Below are 23,927 nucleotides of genomic sequence, written 5' to 3'. Positions count from 1 at the left end.
AGTTTATCTTTAATTTGAGCCTTCAACATTTCTTGTGCAGATTTATGTTCATACAAATTTGAAAATAGTAAAAATTCATCTACAAAGTTTTCCTCTAAATCGGATGAGTAAATTTTCACCAAATTTTGCTCTTCTAGTTTAATCTTAGATTCTGACAAATTTTTGTGAACAAGAAAACCGAAATTGTACAAATCACTGTAAGCTTTACGCCTTTTAGTCATTTCTGAAATTAATAACATCTAAAATGGCGTAATACGTTCCTGACAAAACGTGACTAACATTTTATTAAAATAGTATTAAATCATTTTTTTTTCCTATTAGTAAACATTTAATCTACCTTGCAAATTTATTTATAAATGATGTCAAAAGATTTACTTTTGACAATGTTAATTTCCTTCACTGAGTTATCATAGAAGTATCATGAAAACTATGAAGCTATTTGTAGTATAAATATTTCTTGTTATTAATGTTACTATCAATTTCACTGTTTTCTTTGCTGGTTTGTTGTTGTATTGTTGACGTGAAGTGTTTACCTTTACATAGTTATCGATCGAACTAATCATAATGGTATGTATTATCGATATCAACTGCAATGTCGGCAGTATGTCGGTATTGCAGATAAAGTTCGATAAAAAAATTTGTAAANAATAAAATCAAAAGAGCATAAAACGAAAGTGATTTCAATAAACGGCGGGCACTGTATTTTGAAAAGAGGGGAGGAGTGGGGGAAGGGCCCCGAAAACGGCTGTGCCTAGGGCCTACGAAAGGTATAATCCGGCTCTGAAAATATTCTTTATTTTATACCTTTATAGTTTATATCCTTTCAATAGTATTATTATCCATATAATAGTATTTTATCCTTTTAATATTATTTAAACTTCCAAATTACTACTGTAGATGGTGCTTGAAAAATATGTAGTATTTTTAATTTAAAAGTCTGGCGACCCTGCATGAAACAGTGATCGGAAGTAGCACACTATAACTAGTGAAACTACTGTTGCCGCTACATTTTTTCGTAGTTTGTAGTACAGTGTGCTACTTTTTTTTTAAAAAGTAGTGTGTAGTTTAGTGAGTAATGTGATACCAAAAAAACAGTAGTTTGCAACGATTCCTTGCAGCTACTTTTAACGTTAGTTTAGTAAAGAAACACGGTTCGAACGCAATTAATTTTTCGAATTGAATTTCTCGAATCGCCCGTCAACTGCTGCGATGAAAATGGCCCTATGTAGCCTTAACAGAATTTACCTATTTAGAATCACGTATAACTAATATTTAAACTAGCCATTGCGAAAAATAGACAATTAATCACATAGGTCACACTTTCACCTGCGTTTTTGATGATTTCGCATTTCTTAAATGAAATATTTGCTGTCGAAAAAGGCATAAAAAGTTGAAGGTTAATTCGAAAAAGAAAATATTTCGGAATAATAAACTGCTGAACCATGTTAGCTGAAACCACGTGTTTATTTTGTTTATAGTTATCTTTTCTTATAAGTATACGTAAGCGTTGCAATTGTATACCGCTTAACTTCATTCATTAAATGGAATACTAATCTTGGATAAATGCATAGGGCTATAGTCAAAATAAAAAAGTGAATAACTAATGATCAGATGATCACGTGTTAGAACTCTTGTCTTAATGGTTCGAGGTCCTAATATTTAAATATGCTAATTAGTTATTGCAGACGATGTTTTTAGTTAAATCAGACACAAAAACATACTTTTTTTTAATACACATGACGTGAGGATTCGAACCTTTAGACTCCTAAAGATGGCGGAAATATATGAAAATTTTTGTCTCAATAGTAAACTATTGAGACAAATAGACAGCTGTCGTATGTTTGGACCCTTTAGTTTTACTTTTTCCATAACTCGAGAACTTTTCAAGCTAATCAAAAAAAAATTTTGCACACAATTATAAAATTAGTTTGTCCCAAGATAGTCATTTTTAGTTTTCTGCAAATACTAATTTTTAATTATTATTCATTATTATTTTATAAAAAGATTATTATTATTTTATTCATAATTATTTCATCATTATTTATTATATTATTTATATTCATTGTTACTTTATCAAAATTAAATTATAAAAATTTTGACATGATTTTCAAACTGTCTGTCTGTCTTTTAAAAAGCAAAAAATTGGATCACGTTTTTTTTAATTGCAGGTGTTTAAAAGAGTATGTGGCAGCATTTCCTGAAGTATTGTCCTGTGCTGTTTATTTTTATTAAGTCTGTCTTTTCACAAGGTAAGTAGTGGCTCCCTCTCATTTTAAACAAAAGAACTACAAAAATAATTTATTTTGTATTAAACGTAGAATCATAATGAAACTATATTTTTTGGCATTATTACACCCAAGTTATCCATGGCTGTACTATTATTTCTACTTCTCTATGAAATTAATGAAAAGTGTAAAAAAAAAATTTCATCACTTTTATTTTAAGCAATATGAATATCGAAAATGAGATTTGTCATTGTTTCACTATCCCTTCATGTGATCTGTAGTGGAAATCAGGGAAACTGTCAGATTTAACCCTTTGACGCAGACGGACACCGATTTTATGTATATTTTTTCTGGCCCTCTAATTACAAGCAAAAATTAGTTTCGGTGTAATAATAAGCTAAAATATGTACAGAATAATAGTTGCTAAAAAATCTGTTAGATTATTGGTATTATATTTGTTATGTCAAAAAAAAAAAACTTTTTTTTTCCTTGGCATTACATACCCATCTACTGTTAGTTTGAATTCCTATGTCAAAGGTTTTCTGCTCAAAACCAAGTTATGTCGAATTTTTTTCGAAATAGAAAATTTCTTTCGGAAAAACCACAATGTAAGTTGATTTTAAACCAATTCATAATCATTCCTATTTAATGCATAATTATTTTTGTCNACCTACGAACTCTAAAAGAGTAAAAAAAAAATTTCATCACTTTTATTTTAAGCAATATAATGAATATCGAAAATGAGATTTGTCATTGTTTCACTATCCCTTCATGTGATCTGTAAGGGAAATTAGAGAAACTGTCAGATTTAACCCTTTGACGCAGACGGACACCGATTTTATGTATAATTTTTTCTGGCCCTCTAATTACAAGCAAAAATTAGTTTCGGTGTAATAATAAGCTAAAATATGTACAGAATAATAGTTGCTAAAAAATCTGTTAGATTATTGGTATTATATTTGTTATGTCAAAAAAAAAAAAAAAAACATTTTTTTTTCCTTGGCATTACATATCCCCCTACTGTTAGTTTGAATTCCTATGTCAAAGGTATTCTGCTCAAAACCAAGTTATGTCGAATTTTTTTCGAAATAGAAAATTTCTTTCGGAAAAACCACAATGTAAGTTGATTTTAAACCAATTCAAAATCATTCCTATTTAATGCATAATTATTTTTGTCCTACTTTTAAAAATATAATTATTATTGTTGTTATTTAAACTTATAGTCAACTATCATCATTGCATGCATATTTATTAATAGTTATTCTTATGTTTCGTAACTCTACTTCTTAAGAGTAATATTTTAGAACATATTTTTCTACTTTTTTGAGCATATTTAGTTCTGAACTTGATGTCTCGAAATTTTTTTAGCGTCCTTTCAACTTTGAGATATCTGTACCAATATTTAAAATCCCCCCCCCCCAAAAAAAACGAGTTTTACTTCTTTTTTTTAATTTAAATGTGAAAATTTATCAATAATTGATTTTGTAAATTAAAGAAAATCCTTTGGGTGCAAAATAACAGGTCTTAGATTGAACGCGCAGAAGAAGGGTTGTTAAAAAAAAGAGAGCGGAAGTTTTTTAATAAATATATACTAATGTGCAACAAATGTGATTAGAAATTTATAAATTCATATTGTATGGATGAAATATGATTGTTTTAATAAGTTTTAACTTTGATTGGAACAAAGTATCCTTTTATTAACGATATTGAGCATTCGGTCCACAGCCTAAATAGTGCTACTTTTGGGCTTTTTATTGTTTGCTTACAATACGTATAAATCAGACTAAAAGTGAAAAAAATATTTATATATATATATTACTCTAAAAAGTTGAATCATGAAACATAAGAATAACTACTATTAAATATGCATGCAATGATAGTTGACTATAAGTCTAAATACAACAATTATAATTTTATTTTTAAAATTAATTAAATGTAAATCAAAACAATAATACATTAAATAGAAAAGAATTGGTTTACAATGAACTGTGATTGATTTTCTATTTCAAAAAAAAATATTGATATTGCAACATTTTATTTTGAGAAGAAACTCTTTGAAAACAGGAATTCAAATTAGCATTAGGTGGATATATAATGCCAAGGTGAAAAATATTTTTTTAACAAAGCAAGGTTTTCAAGTTATCAAAGTTAACTGTATAACTATGCAGCATAATTTATGATCACAAAGATAGAAGCTATTCATATATTGCGTAAGCACTTAATGGTGAACAGGAGGTTTGTGATTTTTTTATTTTTGCTGACAAGGGGAGTAGCAGGAGTGTGTGCAATGCTTACGTTACACAATAAAATCTCATTACATGCAAAAGTGCCTTAAAAATCAATATAAAAATGTAGCACAATTTAGACGTGGAAGAAATTCTTCAAAAAGTTTCTGAGTTCAAGGTATTTGAATGCAACAAGAAAAATGCAAGAGATTCTTGAAGGATATTTTACTCAAAATTTTAAAAATTTTTTAAATTGTAAATTTTGTTTCGTGCGAAATTACATCCTTTTGTTCCCGTAGTGAACTAATAGTAAAGACACGGTTTCCGGTAGAACACCGAAGTCGTGCATCACTGGCTGTGGTCAGTAAGCGAGTGGGTGACCACATTCATCAATCTGCGCAGGGACCGAATGTGCGCGGTATCGATCCTCGTTAAACTGTTTTATCGTAAAGTGCTCGGCTTCGCGTGTAGGTTGTTGGTCTACCAAAGCGGGGGTGCCATCCAGTCTGCAGAGAGTCAAAATTGTGATGACATGTCTTCGGATCATTCTCAGGGATGTTTCCTAGACCGTCGCCAATAGCTTAATTAACAGCTTTAGTGTGGTGTAAATGAACTACCTACCTTCCTACATCTTTTGTTTGAATTAGATTGCTACAGTAAAAGTGGAAGTTAAAACAAAAACCAGGAGGTGTTGCAACTTTATTAACATGGTGCGTAGCGTTTTTAAAAAGTGCTTTTTTTTTCGATTTTCGTTTTTTAAATGCCATTTAAGGTGCTTTTTTTATCAAGAGTTTTTTAAAAGTGCTTAATTTTCCCTTTTCGAAAATGAGATTTTTTCTTTATCATGTCAATTTTCACCACGTATTATGCAATAGCGTGTTTTTTCACATTGTTCTATTCAACGTTTTTAGAATTCATTCAAACACAATGCATTTTGGCATACTGTCTGTCCATGGCTCATGAAATCGCCAATCATTTTGCATGGTTGATGAAATATTTGCGGGTTCGCATGTGCATATACTGAGCTGGGTTCAGTAAGATTCTTGCACTCTCGTGTGCAACACTGCTGCATTTTGAAAGATATTCTCAATTTCAGGCTTCAATTTCCACCCTCTGAAATCGAATCGAAAAATCTCTCGATCTTTTTATGGTAGCTAATATAACCAAGAAAAGAGTTCTTTGTCAAAAACTAGTTATTTTATCTTGATCATGTAAAGTCTTTGAAAATTAATTTGCATTTTGTTAATGTATATAGTGCTTAAAAATATTTTTAGTGCTTAAAAAGTATTTGAAAGGTGCTTATTTTTTGTTGAAAGATTTTTCTGCGCACCCTGTAAATGAACTACCTACCTTCCTGCATCTTTTTTTAATTTAATCCTAAAATTAGATTAGTACTACATTAAAAATCAAAGTTAAAGCAAAAACCAGGAGGTGTTGCAACTTTAATTAAGCAAGCCTAGAAATGGTTTTTGCCAGGGTTGCAAAAAACCCAGGTTGGTTTTATTGGGCTTTCCTGGTTTTTCGTGTTTTATTGGGGTTATTTACAAAAAACTTATTTTAATTCAGGATTACTTTTTATTTATAGTATTTTAATCTTAAAAAATATTTGAGGATTTCTTTTTTTTTTCTTTTTTTTTTTTCTTTTTTTTTTGCATGGAAAGCGAATCAAAGGCACTAGCTAATCAATGGCCATACTGTCAAATCTAGCCAGTAAGGTGACTCTCCAGTCTTCAAACGCAGTTTTTTCACCATTGGTTCATTTTTTTAGGCTAGGCTACATATTCATTTCAATAGAATAGCTCTTTAATATAACAGAGGATAAATAGGAAATCAATTTTAGAAAAAAACAGTAAAACCCACTTTTTTGGTGGGTTTTAATGCGTATGGGTTTTACACATTATTTGTTACATTACATGGGTTTTACGCACCGTTTGGGTTTTAATGCCTAATCCACACCCGGCTATTACTGGGTAGGGTTTTTTTTGCAACGCTGGGTTTTGCTGACCAGAAGGTGAAGAGCATCGAAAATTGTCGAAAAATATACAAAATATTTTGGACAGTCTGATTATTCTATATATAAAAGAAATTAATAATGTTTTATTTTGGAACAGATGACCATTGTGAGTGCCTAGAATACTGGGATTGCATATTCAAAGGTGGTCAACCGTTTGCTTACTGTGACTACACCCAAAAAGTGTTGTGCTGCTTTGCTAAAAGTAACAACGAGGTAGCTGGAATACTACCGAAGAACAGCAAACTCACATCTTGTGGCAGGAAAGGGGCGGACAGTGGAAAAGACGGACACTCTGAACCAGGGGAATGGGCCTGGCATGTAAGTAAAAATAGAAAAGTGTTATAGTTTGTCTGGAACCTTCGCGGTAATTATGGTAACGAGGTTTTTTTTTTTTTATCTGTCGTTGAACAGTCGACCAAATTTTGGATTTCCGACTACTATTGTTCAACTCCGCAGCCTTGTAATTTTGAACCCAATCCAGAAGACAAGGAAACAGTACTCACAGAAGACAAAGAAACACTGGATCAGTACCCCCAGATATATTGATTTGTTATGGGAACATGAAGGACTTTGCGACTCGACAGACTTGATGAGCATCAATCACCATTTACTACACGGAGAGTTTTTGGTTGGCGAGGATTGAACCTACGAACTCTTGAACACGGGCCCAGTGCCCTACCAACCAGGTTATCTCGACCCATGGTAACGAGGTATAACAAGTAGGGGTGTGGGGTCGTTGTTTAGGTCAGGTTTTGACTCGGTTCGACGAGAGAAAGGGAATCTTTTTCTTCGGTCGACTGTGTTGGCTCTAGAGTGAAGAGCGGCTTTGAGGAGAACTCCGAACTAAAAGTCTGGGGCTGTCTGCTGCTATGGTAACGCGCGAGAGTACATTGCTATTGAGGGTGCAATGGAGGAATAAAATTGTCGGTTGGTTTACTCACGCTGACCTGTGCCAAGATCAAGATAAAGCTATTCACCCCACACCCCTATTCGAAGTGACTTTTCCTTGTAACCATTGTACCCGCCACGACGCGAGATTGATGTCTGGAGGAGTTCTCCTGAAAGCCACACAATACCCTCTCAAAAATGCGCTCTTCGTGTTTCCATTGCAACGGCTCAGACTTTGTGGCTAGGGGAGTTCTTACCTTAGACAAACTATACTCTTTCAGATATTTAATTGAAAAACAACAGTTATCCGCTTTTCAAGTGGTCCAAAATGGAGAAAACTATTTTTGTCAAACCTAATACGTGACTGACAAAAAAAAATTATAATACATTAGGGGGGGAGTGGAGGTTATAAATTCTGCTTGTGCCGATTGCATGCAACACAGAGCTCCTGTTAAAATCTGAACACATTAATTTAGATGAAATTTCGGTTAAAGATAATTTCCCTAGGGCAATAATATGACAATAAGTTGAAGTGCCTAGATTAAAACTTATATTGTTTCCATTAATTTGAATTCCCAGAATTTGATTGTGGATAAATTCTTTTTGACGTTAAAGGAACAATGGAATCTGCTTGTAGCGATAACAATAAATTAGCTCCAGAACCTTCTTAACTGTAAATTCTACTTGTTGATATCTCCCTTCCCTTAATTTTTGTGTTTAGTTCACAAACCGTATGTGAAAAAAATCCATTTACAGACCTGCCAACTCTCCTGCTTTTGTCTCAAATCTTCACCCTCAGGCCTTCAGGGTGTTTTCTCCTCCTTTTTTCTATTTAGTGCAAGATAGAGGAAAAAAACAACAATTTGTGCAATTTCCTTCCCAACTTGTGCTTCAGATCATGCTGGGCATTTATTTAGAAAAACTTTGCCCCGTAACATCACTAAAAATTATGGTGAGTGTGAACCAAAACAGCAGCAATAACCAATGAAATGGCAAAATCGGAGATATCTTGGACACCATTAGGCAAAATGTTTTTTTACTTTCTATAGATGCCAGTTTTTTTTTTTTTAAATAATGCTAAATCAGCAACATCTGCAGTTTTAAAACAGTAGCAGTTAAAAAAAAATAATTAAGAAATGCATTTATAAAGTATTGTATTCATTATTGACATATTTTGTTAGTTTTGAACTTCTTCCTAAATTTGAAAAAATCAAAAGATATGTTTTAATATAATTCTATAGAACCTTATATTTTATAGTAAGAACACGTATCTTTATTAGTCAGTGTCAGAATCTTATTGTGGTCTATTTTATGTAATGTAAATAATATATTTTGAAATAAACTTCTTGTAGGAAGTGTGAATCAGGTTTAATTTTCAATATTGCGCTATGTCGTGATACAGAAAGAGTCTCCTGCTTTTTTATTTTCTAAGGTTGGCAGGTCTGCATTTATAAATTTCTATGAAAACATAATGTCTCAAAAAAATTATATATTTTATTTTCTAATCTTTGTTGAACAACCGACTAGATTTTAGGTTTGCAACTATAGTAATATTCAACTCCGCAGTCTTGTAATTTTGAACCTAATCCAGAAGACAAGAAAACTCCTGGATCAAGTAGTGGGAGAAAATAGCCTTCATAGAGAACTTTTTGATGGAACTAACTCGCATTTGCGTTACATGAAGAAGAAAACCATGAAAACCTCCCACGGTTTGCCTAGGCAGGAGACTCTAACCCATGATCCGTCTGCGACTGAGGATATTTTATGCAAGCATTGTGGTCGGTGCGAGGCGTTAGTGTCGAGCAGCCGTCACTGGACTTGGAATCCAGCTCACCTTTTTGGAAGGCAAACGTTCTATCCCCCTGAGCCACCACGACTCAAAAAGACAATATTGTAAATATTATACATAGCGGTAATTAATGAATACGATATTCATATGAGAATTTTAAAAAAATTATTTGTTTAACAGAAATATTAAGCAATGTAAAAATAATATAAATTAGCTAAATTCGAAAAATTTCGCGATATATTGTTAAATATAGATATTTTTTAGAATGCATCCCGATATTAAAACTCATGCTTAGAGGTTTTTAGGACAAATGTTCGTTTTGGCAACAACTCGACATAATTGCAAACATATGGTCCCATAGCTGTCAACTCTACTGGATTTTTCCAGTTTCTCCTAGTCTTCTGGTTTAATTATAATATACAAGTTAAAAAATATACAAGTTGAGGGTTGCAAGTTAAGATGGAAGCAAGGAGAATTTAAAAATGCTATCAAAATATGATGAAGCACTATTGAGAATAACAGGTGTAGAAAAGGAACAAAACATCGAAGCCTGATTGATTGCCAATTGTAACTTGAAGGTGGTCTGTTAACTACTCTCTTCGTTTACCCAGAAGTCAAACATGTTTTGATATTTTGTGCAAACCTTCCTCTTTGTTGATTAGTCAGATTGTAATAACGATTTAGTTTTCTTTCTCGCTTACATCTTAATTTTCATCCACTATTATGCATAGTTTCTTTTATTTCATTTTTGGAGAGAAATCTATGGGAAAAAAATATGTGTATATTAAGGATTGTATTTGGATTCTGTGTCGTGCTGAAATATGCATAATATATTTCCTAACATTTAAATCCGAATTATTATTCTACTTAATCATTTTTCACTAAATAAAAATCATTAAAATAATCTGCAATATTTTTATCATTAATAAATTTAGTGTTGCCACAGGCGACTAAAAGAGACTATTAGGAGACTTTTCTGTACTCCTAGCGAAGTTTTTCGCATATATTGGATTGACTACACACTGTTTCTGAACGCAATGATTTTTTTCCTTAAAAAATAAAAAATTTTGGAATGCAAATTTGGTTTATGATAAATTTATAAAATATCCCGCAGGTGTGGCTGCAGGGCAAAGCCCAACAAAACACCTTTGTGCACCAAGAAATCAAAATTGCGATTGTCAAGTGTACTTTCAAGTAGTTTTCCCCAAGGAAAGTTAAGAAATCCATGTATTTTCTATTAATTAATTACATTTATTGCCAGGGTTCTTTTTATTAGCCTTGCTCATTCAAATGTGTTGGCGAGAAAGATAGTGTGAGAAATAATAACGAATTGTATTGAAATCAAAGCATTAGCAAACATATAACGGTTTTCGAATTCTATGTTAATGTTTTTCTTAGGCAGATACAGAGTGAATTTCTAAAAATAGATTTTATTCTGCACTCAATTCAAGTTTGTGGTATAAAAATATTACAGATTATATTGAAGAGCCGTGGTAGCTCAGGGGATAGAGCGATCGCCTCCCAATGAGGTGAACCGGGTTCGAATCTCAGCGATGGCTGGTCGATACAAGGTTGCACCCATCTCGCACCGACCCCATTGTTGACGTGAAATATCCTCAGTGGTAGATGGATCATGGGTTAGAGTCCCCTTGCCGTCAGGCTAACAGTGGGAGATCTTCCTCTTTACGTAGCGCAAATGCAGGTTAATTCCATCAAAAAGTTCTCCTCAAAGTCAAATTTCTCCCAATACTTGATCCAGGAGTTCCCTTGTCTTCTGGATTGGGTTCAAAATGACAAGTCAACAGAGTTGAACATTAGTAGTCGTAAACCCAAAAACTTGGGTCGACTGTTCAACGATGGTTATAAATTGGTAGCTCAAGTGGTTATAAAATATAAAGATTATATTAATAATTTTTATTTATTGAAAAAGGATTAAATAAAATAATTTGTATTTAAATGTTAGGAAACATGTTATGCATATTTCAACATGACACTATGTAGTATATATTAAAATGTGTGAATTCTGTTGTAGGTTGCAATATTGGAGAAACCTTTGGATTTGTATGTCTGTGGTGGATCCTTAGTGGACGAATACTGGATCCTAACTGCTGCTCACTGTGTCGATGATTAGTAAGTCAAGGAGCGAAACAATTATTTTTTATTTGTCCTCAGTTCTAATGACGCTGTAAAGTTCCTTAAATTAAAGTAAATCTGTTTACGATTTTGGCATCCGTTGTTACAAAGAATCTACTGCAATCCAATCATATTCTTAAATAAAATTCAGTTTGATAGCATAAGAACAAAATTTCAAAATCTAAGTCAAACCTGGAAAAGCACTAAAACAGGATAAGCTCAAAATTCGTCTTCAAAATATATTTATTAAAGAATTATCTAGATATATAGCTGCCAACTCTGCTGGATTTTCCAGTCCCCATTGAAATAGAATTTTTGTATTAATTATTGATAGCTTGCTGGAATATTTAGACAAGTATTACTAAAACGTAATAAAGCGAACCTCATTTATAGAAATCAATTCAAAATTTTTTTTTTGTTTTAAAATTTTCAGATTATTTTTATTTAGATCTCTCATTTTTTTAAAAAAATCGTTTAACTGTCTTTGATGAATGAAATGCCTATTAATATTCAAAATTATGAGTAAGCATAAGGACCCAAAATCCGGCACTCACGGGACCGACAAAATTTCGGAATTTGCCGAATTTCGGATCTCTTCCAGAAATTTCAATATGGCACCCATATATTACGATAATTCAATTACGCTGTTAATTTCAGAAAAACCAATCAATTTAACTAAGTTTCGATTGTAGATTATGATGGGGTGAATTTAAAACTGTAATCTTAAGAAATTTCGTTAATTAAAATAATAAATTTCATTAATTAAAATAATAATGTATATAATATGATCAAGAAGAAATAATCCGAAGAAGAAATAATTCAAGATGAAATGATTCCCGGAAAAAGAAATAACCGTTTCTTCTTCAGCGCGAGATCATTGTTCTCGTTTTTTCTTTTACATAACATTTTGTTTTAGCAAAAAACGCTCACCTCACGCTCACCTCGCAAAAAAAAAAGTAGCAAGGAACTACAAAAAAAAAATAACAATTAATGCTAAGAAACTAACATGAATAACTACAAAAAAGAAGCAACAACGAAAAAAAAACGTTGACAATTAACAAAAAAAAATAACAGTTAATAACTAATAAAAAGATAAATAAATCTTATTCAATGAAAAAAAGCAGCAAAAGGGATAGAATTCATTTTGGTAGTTTCAATGTCAACAGGGTGTGGCCAATTTATGGTGAAACAGGAGAGGGAAATGTGGGGACAAACCAGTAAAGCACTTGTACAGCTGTCAAGATTGATTGAACAGTTTTTCCCAACTTGCATTTCTTTATTTTGTTCATTGGAAATGCAGATGTTTTAACTTTTCAATTTCACTTTATTTTAAACTTCTTTAGGAACAGATGTTTTGTTTGACACAATTTATTTTTTTCATGCTTTTATTTTTTAAAAGATAAAATATCGTTACTTGCTTCAAGAGAAAAAAATTCCAAATAGAAAGAGAATATGACTAGATTTTTTTTTCTCTTATCATTAAAAATTTCTTAAAAAAAAAAANAAAAAAAAAAAAAAAAAAAAAAAAAAAAAAAAAAAATTGGATTAAGTGCCAAATTTTGGATCCTGCGGGATTATGGGTCCCATTATATTACATTTCAAGTATGTTTAATACATAATTTAAAAATATTGCCGTTTTTCTAATTTGATGAGTATAACAATCCCTAAAATTCCTTAAGTTTAAAATATTTAGTATACATTATGCAACAATTATCATGAAATTTATATTATTTCATGAAATCTGCTGGATTTTTTCCTATCCATGTTGGCAGCTATGAATATAAATTGAAATAGAACAAGAGAAAAATTAATCCAATTCCAAACCTCATCAGGGTACAACAACCCTACATGCATCCATAACCGAATTTTTCTATGAATACCTTTTTAACAAAATAAAAATTACTGAATCTACTAAATTAAAAAAAAAAAAAAATCTGCTGAGAATTTTTGAATTGTGATTTTTAGCCACGGTCATCCCCCATAAGGTGTACATGCCATTAAACTTGTGATTTGATGCTGATTCTAATTATAATGCTGATTGCTGATCTCTTATGATCTGCAAAGAAAATTGTATGTGGACTCTTGTGGAAATAATTTTCTCCATGCTGATAAAGGAAACACTATACAACACTAAGGGGAAAATTCTTCTTTGGCAAGTTAATTGCTTAGCAATCTTTTAAAAAAATCAAACGATTTTATTAAACTTATTTTAGTTGTTGAGCAACAGGCAAGAAATTTTATGAAATTTTCTCTGAACAATGAAAGAAAGCGACAAATTTATTTCACAATACCTTCAGATTGTTGCCTAGTGAAACTGATCTTAAATTTTGCTAATGAAGCTTCCTCATTAGCCAAACTCATAACAAACTTCAATTTGTTTAATGGCTACTTTTTTTTATCCTAAATTTATAGGATATTATATTAATATTATATATAAATATTGGTGTCGAAACAAAACAACAACAGACAAAATCACATCTCAAAAACAGCAACTGACGAAATTGGAAATAAGTCTTAACTGAGCATTGCATATCTTTTCATTTAAAAAAAATGATATTACTGGGTTACCACAGGCAATTAAAATGCAACTTTTTTAGGCATGAGGCGACTGTGGCAACTTTGCCTGAAAAGGTTAAAAAAAAAAAGCAACTATTTTCAGAAAAAGGAGACTGAGAGTGATGTTTTTTTTTTAGCCTAAATTGGGTTGTAAACCTGTGTCTCGCAGGAGCTTCTGAACACTAATTTTTTTTTTCTTAAAAAATAAAATTTTTTGAAAATTTTGAATTTCAAATTGAGTCATCACTTTTTAATTTTTTCAATTTGCACAGATTCTATTGTAAATCTATTTCTCTTCTTGATCATCTTTTCAATGGTTATTGCCATTCATTCAAAAAAAGTATTTTTTTTTTTGAAGAAAAAGTATTTTTTTTTTTAATTCTATTAATTCATTCTTCTGAAAATATACTAATTGTTTTGATATAAAAACTTAATGCTAGAACACTAGCGTTGATATAAAAATTATCATATTTACCACGAACTTGATTAAATGGATATGACAATAATGTCATTAAATAAAATTTTAGTCATATTTTTGTTATTATTTAGCCAACTATTTTCATAGTTTTCAGCTACTATTTTCATGCTTTATACTATTAAAAGCAACTTTTTTGTTAATTTTTTTCTGGGGCAACCCATTACCATTTTTGAGAAATTGAATTGTATGCAATTGTTTACAATTCTCTCAATTACTCCTTTGGGTGGGGATCATTTCTTGCTATTCCCTGCACTGATGAATCCTTTTGAAGGTTACCGAGTCTTATCTTGATTTTGCCATTCCCGCTTTTGTCTGAAAATTGTCTTGCCATGCCACCTGTATAACATTATTTTAAAATTCTAGTCAAGAATTAATTTCAAAGATTATACACACAGGTTGAAAATACACAAGTTTCTCTTTAACATCACTCAAGTAATTCTTAAGCCAGACAGCAAAAAGCTATCAAAATCTGATGAATCACAACTGAGGAAGACAGAACTAAAGATATCAAGATCTGTTTGACTGTTGATAAAAACAGTGGAGAGATGTAAGGTTAATAAGAAATATTTCATGTTTCGTCCGACAAGCGAACTGATTGTGGTGTTTTCTGCTCCGCCTTCCTCAGTTGTCATTTGTCAGATTTTGATAGCGTTTTTATTTGAAGATTTTAATATGTATACTTCTTTAACTTCGGTTTTTGATCAGGATTNTTGGCAAGTTAATTGCTTAGCAATCTTTAAAAAAAAGATTTTAAAAAATATCAAAGGATTTTATTAAACTTATATTAGTTGTTGAGCAAAAGACAAGAAATTTTATGAAATTTTCTCTGAACAGTGAAAGAAAGTGACAAAATTATTTCACAATACCTTCAGATTGTTGTCTAGTGAAACTGATCTTAAATTTTTGCTAATGAAGCTTCCTCATTAGCCAAACTCATAACAGACTTCGATTTGTTTAATGGCTACTTTTTTTTATCCTAAATTTATAGGATATTATATTAATATTATATATAAATATTGGTGTCTAAACAAAACAACAACAGACAAAACACATCTCCAAAACAGCAACTGATGAAATTGGAAATAAGTCTTAACTGAGCATTGCATATCTTTTCAATTAGAAAAATGATATTACAGGGTTACCACAGGCAACTAAAATGCAACTTTTTTAGGCATGAGGTGACTGTGGCAACTTTGTTTGCCTGAAAAGGTTAAGAAAAAGGAAAAAAAAAGCAACTATTTTCAGAAAAAGGAGACTGAGAGACTTTTCTGTGCTCCTAGCGATGTTTTTTTAGCCTAAATTGGGTTGTAAACCTGTGTCTCGCAGGAGCTTCTAAACAAACTGATTTTTTTTTCTTAGAAAATAAAAATTGTTGAAAATTTTGAATGGCAAATTTGAGTCATCACTTTTTAATTTGTTCAATTTGCACAGATTCCATTGTAAATCTATTTCTTTTCTTGATCATCCTTTCAATGGTTATTTCCTTTCATTGGAAAATTTTTTTAGAAGAAGTATTTTTTTTTTAATTCGATTAATTTATTTTTCTGAAAATATACTAATTGTTTTGATATTGAAACTTAATGCTAGAACACTAGCGTTTATATAAAAATTATCATATTCACCACCAACTTGATTAAATGAATATGACAATGTCATTTAATAAAATTTTAGTCATATTTTTGTTGAATTATTTAGCCAACTATTTTCATAGTTTTCCGCTACTATTTTCATGCTTTATGCTACTAAAACCAACTATTTTGTTCATCTTTTTCTGGTTCAATCCTGAATATAGCATTACAATTTGTGAAAAATTGAATTGTATGCAATTGTTCACAATTACAATTCTCACAGTTGCACCTTTGAGTGGGGATCATTTCTTGCTATTCCCTACACTGATGAATCATTTTGAAGGTTACCGAGTCTTATCATGATTTTGCCATTCCCGCTTTTGTCTGAAAATTGTCTTGCCATGCCACGTGTATAACATTATTTTAAAATTCTAGTCAAGAATTAATTTCAAAGATTATACACACAGGTTGAAAATACACAAGTTTCTCTTTAACATCACTCAAGTAATTCTTAAGCCAGACAGCAAAAAGCTATCAAAATCTGATGAATCACAACTGAGGAAGACAGAACTAAAGATATCAAGATCTGTTTGACTGTTGATAAAAACAGTGGAGAGATGTAAGGTTAATAAGAAATATTTCATGTTTCGTCCGACAAGCGAACTGATTGTGGTGTTTTCTGCTCCGCCTTCCTCAGTTGTCATTTGTCAGATTTTGATAGCGTTTTTATTTGAAGATTTTAGTATGTATACTTCTTTAACTTCGGCTTTTGAGAAGGATTCAAGAACAGGGAAAACCTGGAAAATAAAGGGAATTTAAAAATCACGTAAAATAACAGGGAGTTTTGAGTTTTTATTTAGAAACTGGGAAAATACAGGGAATTTTGTTTTTTTATTTTCATTTTTAAAAAATGGTGAACACTCAAAGTGCAATCTATGCCATATTTAAGGATGATATTTCAGCTACACTAAACTATTTAATTTACTCTTGCATTAATTTTTTTAAATATGTTCAGCCGTACCTTTTTTCTCTAAGTTTCTCCGGTAATTAAATTTAGTATAGTTAGTACAATATAGCTCACACAAAAGCATAGTGATAGTGTGTTTCCTCTTTATATTGTGTATAATATCTACAGGGAATTTTTTTTTCAGAGTGGCAACCCGGTATAATAATATATTAAAAATGATGATTACAAATCATTGTAAATCAGCATGATGAATCACAGCTCTCGAGGAAATAAAATTGTTGATAATTTTTATTATGATTTTAATTAAAGTTGTAATTGCTTTACTTCATAGCTCATCAGCGAAGTTTTTGAAAATTCGTGTGGGAGAGCATGATGTTTCATCTACTGTAGAGCAACACCCCTATGATGAGTATGACGCTTCCAGGATTGTCCTCCATCCCAGTTTCAACAATGAGACCCTGGAGAATGACATTGCCCTGGTGAGGGTGTCTTTGGCTGTTCGAAAGAAACCACACATCAACATCATCTGCCTGCCACAAACAAAAACTGAAGAGAATGAACTACTCTCTTCCTCCTGTTATATAACAGGATGGGGAAGAAGGACGGAAAGTAACACCAATATAACACCTTTTTTTTCTTCTTTCCATTACTGTTTGTTCCATGTTTACCTATGAGTGTGTTTTTTCTTTCCGTTACTGCTTGTTCCATGTTTACCTATAAGTGTATGTTTTTTTTTTCTTTTAAACAGCTTATGATAAGTAAGGCCTGAATTTTACTGCAACTCTAGTTACAAGCGTAATCTAATTTCATGTGAACCGCTCATAAAGCCGCTTCACAAAAATGGTTGTCGCATCTTTTTTAAGCATGCAGCATTTGCATCTGTTAACTTTAAAAACAGCTTCTCCTTGGTATAAGAATTTACTTTTAGACAAAAGATGTTTATTTATGTTACAAAATTCATAAAACATTTAGCAATCCAATATTATTATGAAATATAGTGTTATTGGAAGTTTTTATTTTCAATAAAATTTATTGATAAAAAGAGCAGAAATTTATTTCAAATTTTAATAAATGCATTGCTTTATATATTTTGACATGAATGAAAGTAATTTTAAGGAGGAAAACATTGTTTCAGTTTAATATGTTTACTTGAAAAATAAGGCATTGTTAAGGACATTTTTTGCATTTTTCGAGAAATGGGTCTTACGTAAGCATTGCTTTATACCCCTCCTTCCCCTTGTCAGCTGAAATAAGCAAATCACCAATTTCTCTCCTCCCCCCCCCCAAATCAAGTGATTTCAGAAAGTGAGAGAAGTTTGAGAAAAAGAATATTTTTAAAGTTGCATGCAAGCATGGTTGGCAAAATCCGTGACTCTTTTTTTTTTATTAAAAAAAATCAGATTTATTTGATTCAAATCAGATTCTTTAGATTTAAATCAGATTCTTTTTATATTTTTCAGCCTAATCATCTGATGAAATATATTAGCACTTAATATTATTTAGAAACAATAATAAAGCTAAAATAGTTGATATTTGTAACTAAGATGTACAAAAATTATGTTTTAATTATTACAAACTAATCACAGAATAGATAAAATCACTGTTAAGTTTGTTTAAGCTAAACACCCTTAAATTTTAGAGGCGGGAAGATGATTCGTCAGATGTCCAATGAAAAGTAAATTTCTTTAAATCAGAATACATTAAAAAAAGTATTGTAAGTTTCTGTGGGCAGTACAAGTCCTTCTTCAATATCTTCGAACACTAACTACTAGTGTGTACTGTTTTGTGTGTTTTATTGTACTTAAATAAACATTAAATGTATAATTGAAATATGTTTATTACCAATCTAAGCTTAGCAATAGCTTATAGAAAATCATAATTTAACAGCTTATCATTATTCTTATTTACTTTTAATCTCTAATTTTATTTATTTGTTAGTATATTTTGAAATATAATAATTTACCCCTTCATAATGTCTTTGGATTAAATCCTCATTATCAATGAAATCAGACTAACAGGAATCACATCCTAAGAAATATATTTATAAAAATATTTTCAGCTCAATGATTTATTTTAAAAATAAATAAATAAATCGGTTTAAATCAATGATTTTCTTAAAAAGCGCAGTTGTATTAATCAATTTTAAAAAAGAAAAAAAACATATGAAGCGATTAAAAACATGTTTTAAAATGAAATGTGTAAATATGAATCACTGTGTAAATATTAGCAAATTCTGAAATTCTACTCGGTTTATTTAACTAGTGATAAAATAGAATTGAGGCAACCACTAATAAAAAGATAATAATTGAGGCAACCATAACCATTAAATAAAAGACTATTTATGTTATCAAAAATCAATTTTAATTTGCATTAATATGCAATTTTATCAATAATTAATATTTAACTAAGTTGTGTAAATATTTGCAAATTCTGATATTCTACTCGGTTTAATTTAGTAATAAAATAGAATTGAGGCAATCATTAATAATTATTTATATTATCAAAAATTCAATTTTAATTTACACTAATATGCAGTTTTATCCAAGAAGATGCATTTTAACTGAGATAATTTGAGTTTTTTTACTATTTACTGTACTATCATAATTTTTTGTACAGTATGTGCATATTTTTAAGGCAATAATAAACTCAACATTTGTCTCAAACAATGCTATCTTAGATCAAAAAATATCCATGATTTTAATAGTCTCAGATACAAACAAGCTATTATAATGTATTATGATCATAAAAAATTGTCATGATAATACCTTATAATAGTTTAAAAGTGAAAATTATTATTTAACCTTTTTATTTCAAATAAACCAAAAAACCTGATCTAAACCAAAAGAAAAACCTCGTTATATTTATTTATTTTTTAAATGGGTTTTTTAGATTTTTTTTCAACCCTGTTAAAAATAGCTGTTATTTTCATCGTTGATTTTATTAACAAAAACATCCATATATTTCATTGTGCTTTAATTTTAAAGTTTAATTTTGTTCTACCGAGCTCTGTTTATGTTTACCATCAAGATATATACAATATTGAGACATGTTATTGTTTCAGCCTCGAATCACTCATTTGTGTTGAAAGAAGTGAATGTGCCAATATGGAGACAAGATCGATGTGAATCTTCACTGCAATTACAATTTGGAACAGAATTTGTTCTGCCCAGCAGTTCCTTGTGCGCTGGCGCAGAAGGAAGAGACGCTTGTGATGTAATTACTATTTTATTTATTTAAATTAAATAATGTATTAACAAAATATTAAAATCACCTTCTTTGTGGTTAAACCCTTCATCAATTGACTGAAATAAATACTTTTTCTGGAAATTTTCTTTATTTGCATGCTATGTATTAAAATTTTAATGAATTGGTAAATTAGTGCAAAAGCTAAACTGAAACATTTAGTGAGTCGATCTATAAGTTAAAAATATGAAGAAAACATGAAAAAGGATAACGATTAATGAAAAAAGGAACAGAGGAATTATTAAAATAAAATATTAACAAAAATTAAAAGATATAATCTCATCGTCAGCTCGCACAATTATATCCGCAAAAAAGGGCTGCTTTCTAATACTGTATCAATACAGCCAAAGCAAAATATATCAATACACAGTGTGAGGAATACTAAAAAATATTTAAAACCAAAAAAAACATGTTAAGTAAAAAACATATCACGGAAAATAAAATGTAAAGAAAAAAACAGAACAAATCGAAATCTATAAAGTGAGTAGCAAATTAAAATGAACTTACATTTGTCGGAAACTTTCAAGAATGATTTAATCAAACTTATTAAGTTTCTTCCTTTTTCTCTTTTTTTATTTTTATCCTTTTTGTCTTTATTGTGCTATATACAGTCGGACCTCTATTTAACGAAGTCACTAAATCCCGATAATAAGCTCGTTATATGGAAAATTCTCTAAATAGAAAATCGGCTTTTGAAATACTTAAGCAACACAAAATTGGTTTCAAATTCATAAACACTAGACATAATTAAAATAGCAATGAATACACCTTTATATTGTAGAGTAGTATCTACTATTCATTTTATAAATCTTAATCATAAAAGAAATCTGCATGGGCAAGCAAGAATAGAGCAAAACATTATCCAGTGTTACACTATCATGCTATATGCATTTTCAACTAAGAAAAAGCTACATTTATGTATAAAATTATGGTTACATTTATTATAAAAGTAATTTTAAGCATACATTACCACATGCATTCTTAAGTTAAATTTCTGCAGATAAAATCCGTTAATTTAAACTGAGTTTTTCGTTTGAAATGCAAACAAAAAGGGAAAGAGAATTTACTGCTTTCTCTAAGATAATTTTTAGAGAAAACAGTAATACATTTCATAAAGCAGTGGCTTCGAAAATTAATTCAAGGTCATTTCCCCCATAAAATGCGTTAACAAGCTTAAAATATTAAGAAATAGTTTGGAAAATAGGGAAAGTGGATCTCAAAGAAAAGTTCGTTTAAATAGAAAATTCACTTCGCTATTTGGAAGTTATTTTACGAAGAAATTTTCAAAATGTTCTTGGTTCCTCAAAAAAATTCGTAAAATGGAAGTTCACTAAATAGAAGTCTGACTGTATATATATGGGTCATTCTCACTGAAAAGGTATAAATAAACTAAAACATTTTCTTAAATTAAAGTAATTAAAAAAGTGATAAAAATCACGTAAATGCCTTTATTTATTTATTTTTGTTATGTGTCCTTATAATAATGGTCAAGTTTTCTATTTTATTTTTTCAAGATTTAAAATATTTTAAATTCTGCCTTGTCCACGGAGGAGATGTAATAGTCAATGGAGGAGACATTTTATGTTATAAAATATAAAATGTCAATGAAGACTAATTCATTAATTATTGAGTACAACTGATATGAGTTTAACATTAATAAGTAAATAATGAAATATTTCATTATTAGAGATAGAGATACTTCCGATTAATCATGCTGCTATGAAAGGAAACATCCATTTTTTACCTAGGTGTACAATTTTTTAAGTAACTCTTACTGAATATTAATAAATTAAAATGTAAAGACTGTTGAAATAAAAATTCAGACTCCACGTGAAAGTAGGGTGTTGAGGGTACTCTTTTATGAACATTTTATGCAAATTAAACATACTGTCATCCAAATAACGTTTTTGTTTTTTCTCTTTTCTTCTCTTTAATATTTCTTTTTTTCCCTGGGCACAAACGGCTTGCTCTATCAATTTCTAGAAATTTAGGTACATTTAATCACGATTTTTCTGTTAAATCTTTTTCTGATACAGATTTTAAAGTTTCTTGCTCCTTTTTTTTTTTTAACTTTCTTCAAACAGTATAGGGTTTTCTTTCAATTTCTGTCTAGCTTGTCTCATACTAAGTTTTTTGTGTTCCCTTCTCTTTTGCATTTGAACATTTGATTTCTTTCTTTTTTTATATTTTGGTTTTGCCATTTTTTTCCTGAAATTTGAAGAGAAAAAAAAATGTTAAACATCACAGAAATTATTTAGAAAAATTGCCAATATTTATTTCTCCGATAAGAAAAAGTTAAACTTGATTAATTTTCTTCAAAAATACAAACAAATTAACACATTTGTTCCATTTTAAAAAATATCAATTAAAAGAAAATAGTTTTTTAATTATTAAAATTGTATTATGGTTATCTAACACATTGTCTCTTCCATTGACTGTGTCTTCTCCTCCGTGGACTTGTTATGTCCACGGAGGAGACAAAAACTAGTTCTTGAATTTTACTGATTTTTAATTTTAAAGTTACAAAAATGGGGCAGTTCTTTTTATTAAATATACTATTTTTGCAATCTAAAATTCATCTATCAAAAATAAAATAATTTTCTCTTACCTTCTTTATGATGTCCACGGAGTATACGGTGAGAACTTTGCCAAACCCCAGTTGAACACAACAATCCAAAACTGACACCAAAGAGAACAAAAACAACTGATAGTTAACATTAGAAAATGGAATGGTTACCTTTCCCAGCAGCTGTCTTATAGGGATTTCGCATATGCTGCCCTTTATTGCATATTTACCGAACTATATTAATTGTCCATGGAGGGAGATTTCATTTTTGATGGACAAAGTTTACTAGTCATTTATTTTATAAAAATAAATTTTTTTTAAAAAAATATTAAATAAAAAGTTACTATAAACATTTAACTAGGTAAAACTACAAAAATCATTAAAATAACATTTAAATTGTTTAACAGCCATTAAAAATTATTTTGTGTCACAGACGTAGGGACGTCCACGGAGGGGATTTTGAAGTTATGTTTATTAAAAAATAAGAATGAAATATTGAATACATTTAGCAGAAATGCTTGTGATTTGTTAGTTAGAACTTTACAAAAAATGATGAAGAAAAATATTAAGAAATCTGCTGTATTCCCTGATATTTATTACTAAGGGACTTAAAAAATCACCTTTTTGTGAGAATGACCCATATATGCTATTATGCAGCGCTGATATTTTGAAAAATTATTTATTGTAAATAACTGGCATGCATTACTTACGAACTATGCTAACTTTTTTTTTAATTAATTAGATTCATATCAATTTTGTGTAGCTAATTGTAAATTATTCTAGCAATTAATCTCTTTTTGTAACAAATGTATGTTATTTGCTAAATAAAATTTTTGAAGTCGCGTTAAAAAAATTAATTACGTTTTTCTTTACTTTGATAAGAAACATATAAAAACTATGAATAGCTGGATGTGTATAAGAAATCATTGACTCATCCCCCCCCCCCCTATAAGTTGACCTCTTAAGCAATGCCCTGTGCAATTTTTTGCAATGCAATTTTTTTTTAACTTGCACAATTTTCATTCTGTATCATGTTATTTTTATGTTTTTTATATCATGTTATTTTATATATTTCTCATATAAAGTGCTACTTTTTAGCTATTTTTATATATTTCTTACATTATGTTATTTTTATATATTTTTTATATCATGTTCTTTTTATGTACTTCTGATATTGTCTGCGGTTCTTTATGAATGAATTATTTTAACTGTCACAAAAAAGTTAAGAAAAACTTGTTTCTGATTTTGCTCATTTGTAAACTGATTTATAAAACT

At 30.0% G+C, this 23,927-nt stretch overlaps 1 protein-coding gene across 1 annotated transcript in view; it reads left to right on the top strand.

Annotated features, from left to right (window-relative positions):
- LOC107444201 (chymotrypsin-like protease CTRL-1) overlaps positions 1-23,927 on the top strand; it is a gene marked incomplete in the record, with an annotated part of 39,369 nt that overhangs the window by 13,247 nt on the left and 2,195 nt on the right. Inside the window, 5 exon segments of the mRNA XM_071184830.1 lie at positions 2,169-2,249; positions 6,562-6,782; positions 11,174-11,271; positions 17,175-17,452; positions 19,905-20,056. Of these exon segments, the coding sequence (XP_071040931.1) occupies positions 2,183-2,249; positions 6,562-6,782; positions 11,174-11,271; positions 17,175-17,452; positions 19,905-20,056 (816 nt within the window).

Source organism: Parasteatoda tepidariorum, chromosome 9 (assembly GCF_043381705.1).
Source record: "Parasteatoda tepidariorum isolate YZ-2023 chromosome 9, CAS_Ptep_4.0, whole genome shotgun sequence".
Lineage (NCBI taxonomy): Eukaryota > Metazoa > Arthropoda > Arachnida > Araneae > Theridiidae > Parasteatoda > Parasteatoda tepidariorum.
This window is presented reverse-complemented; position numbering and strand designations above follow the sequence as displayed.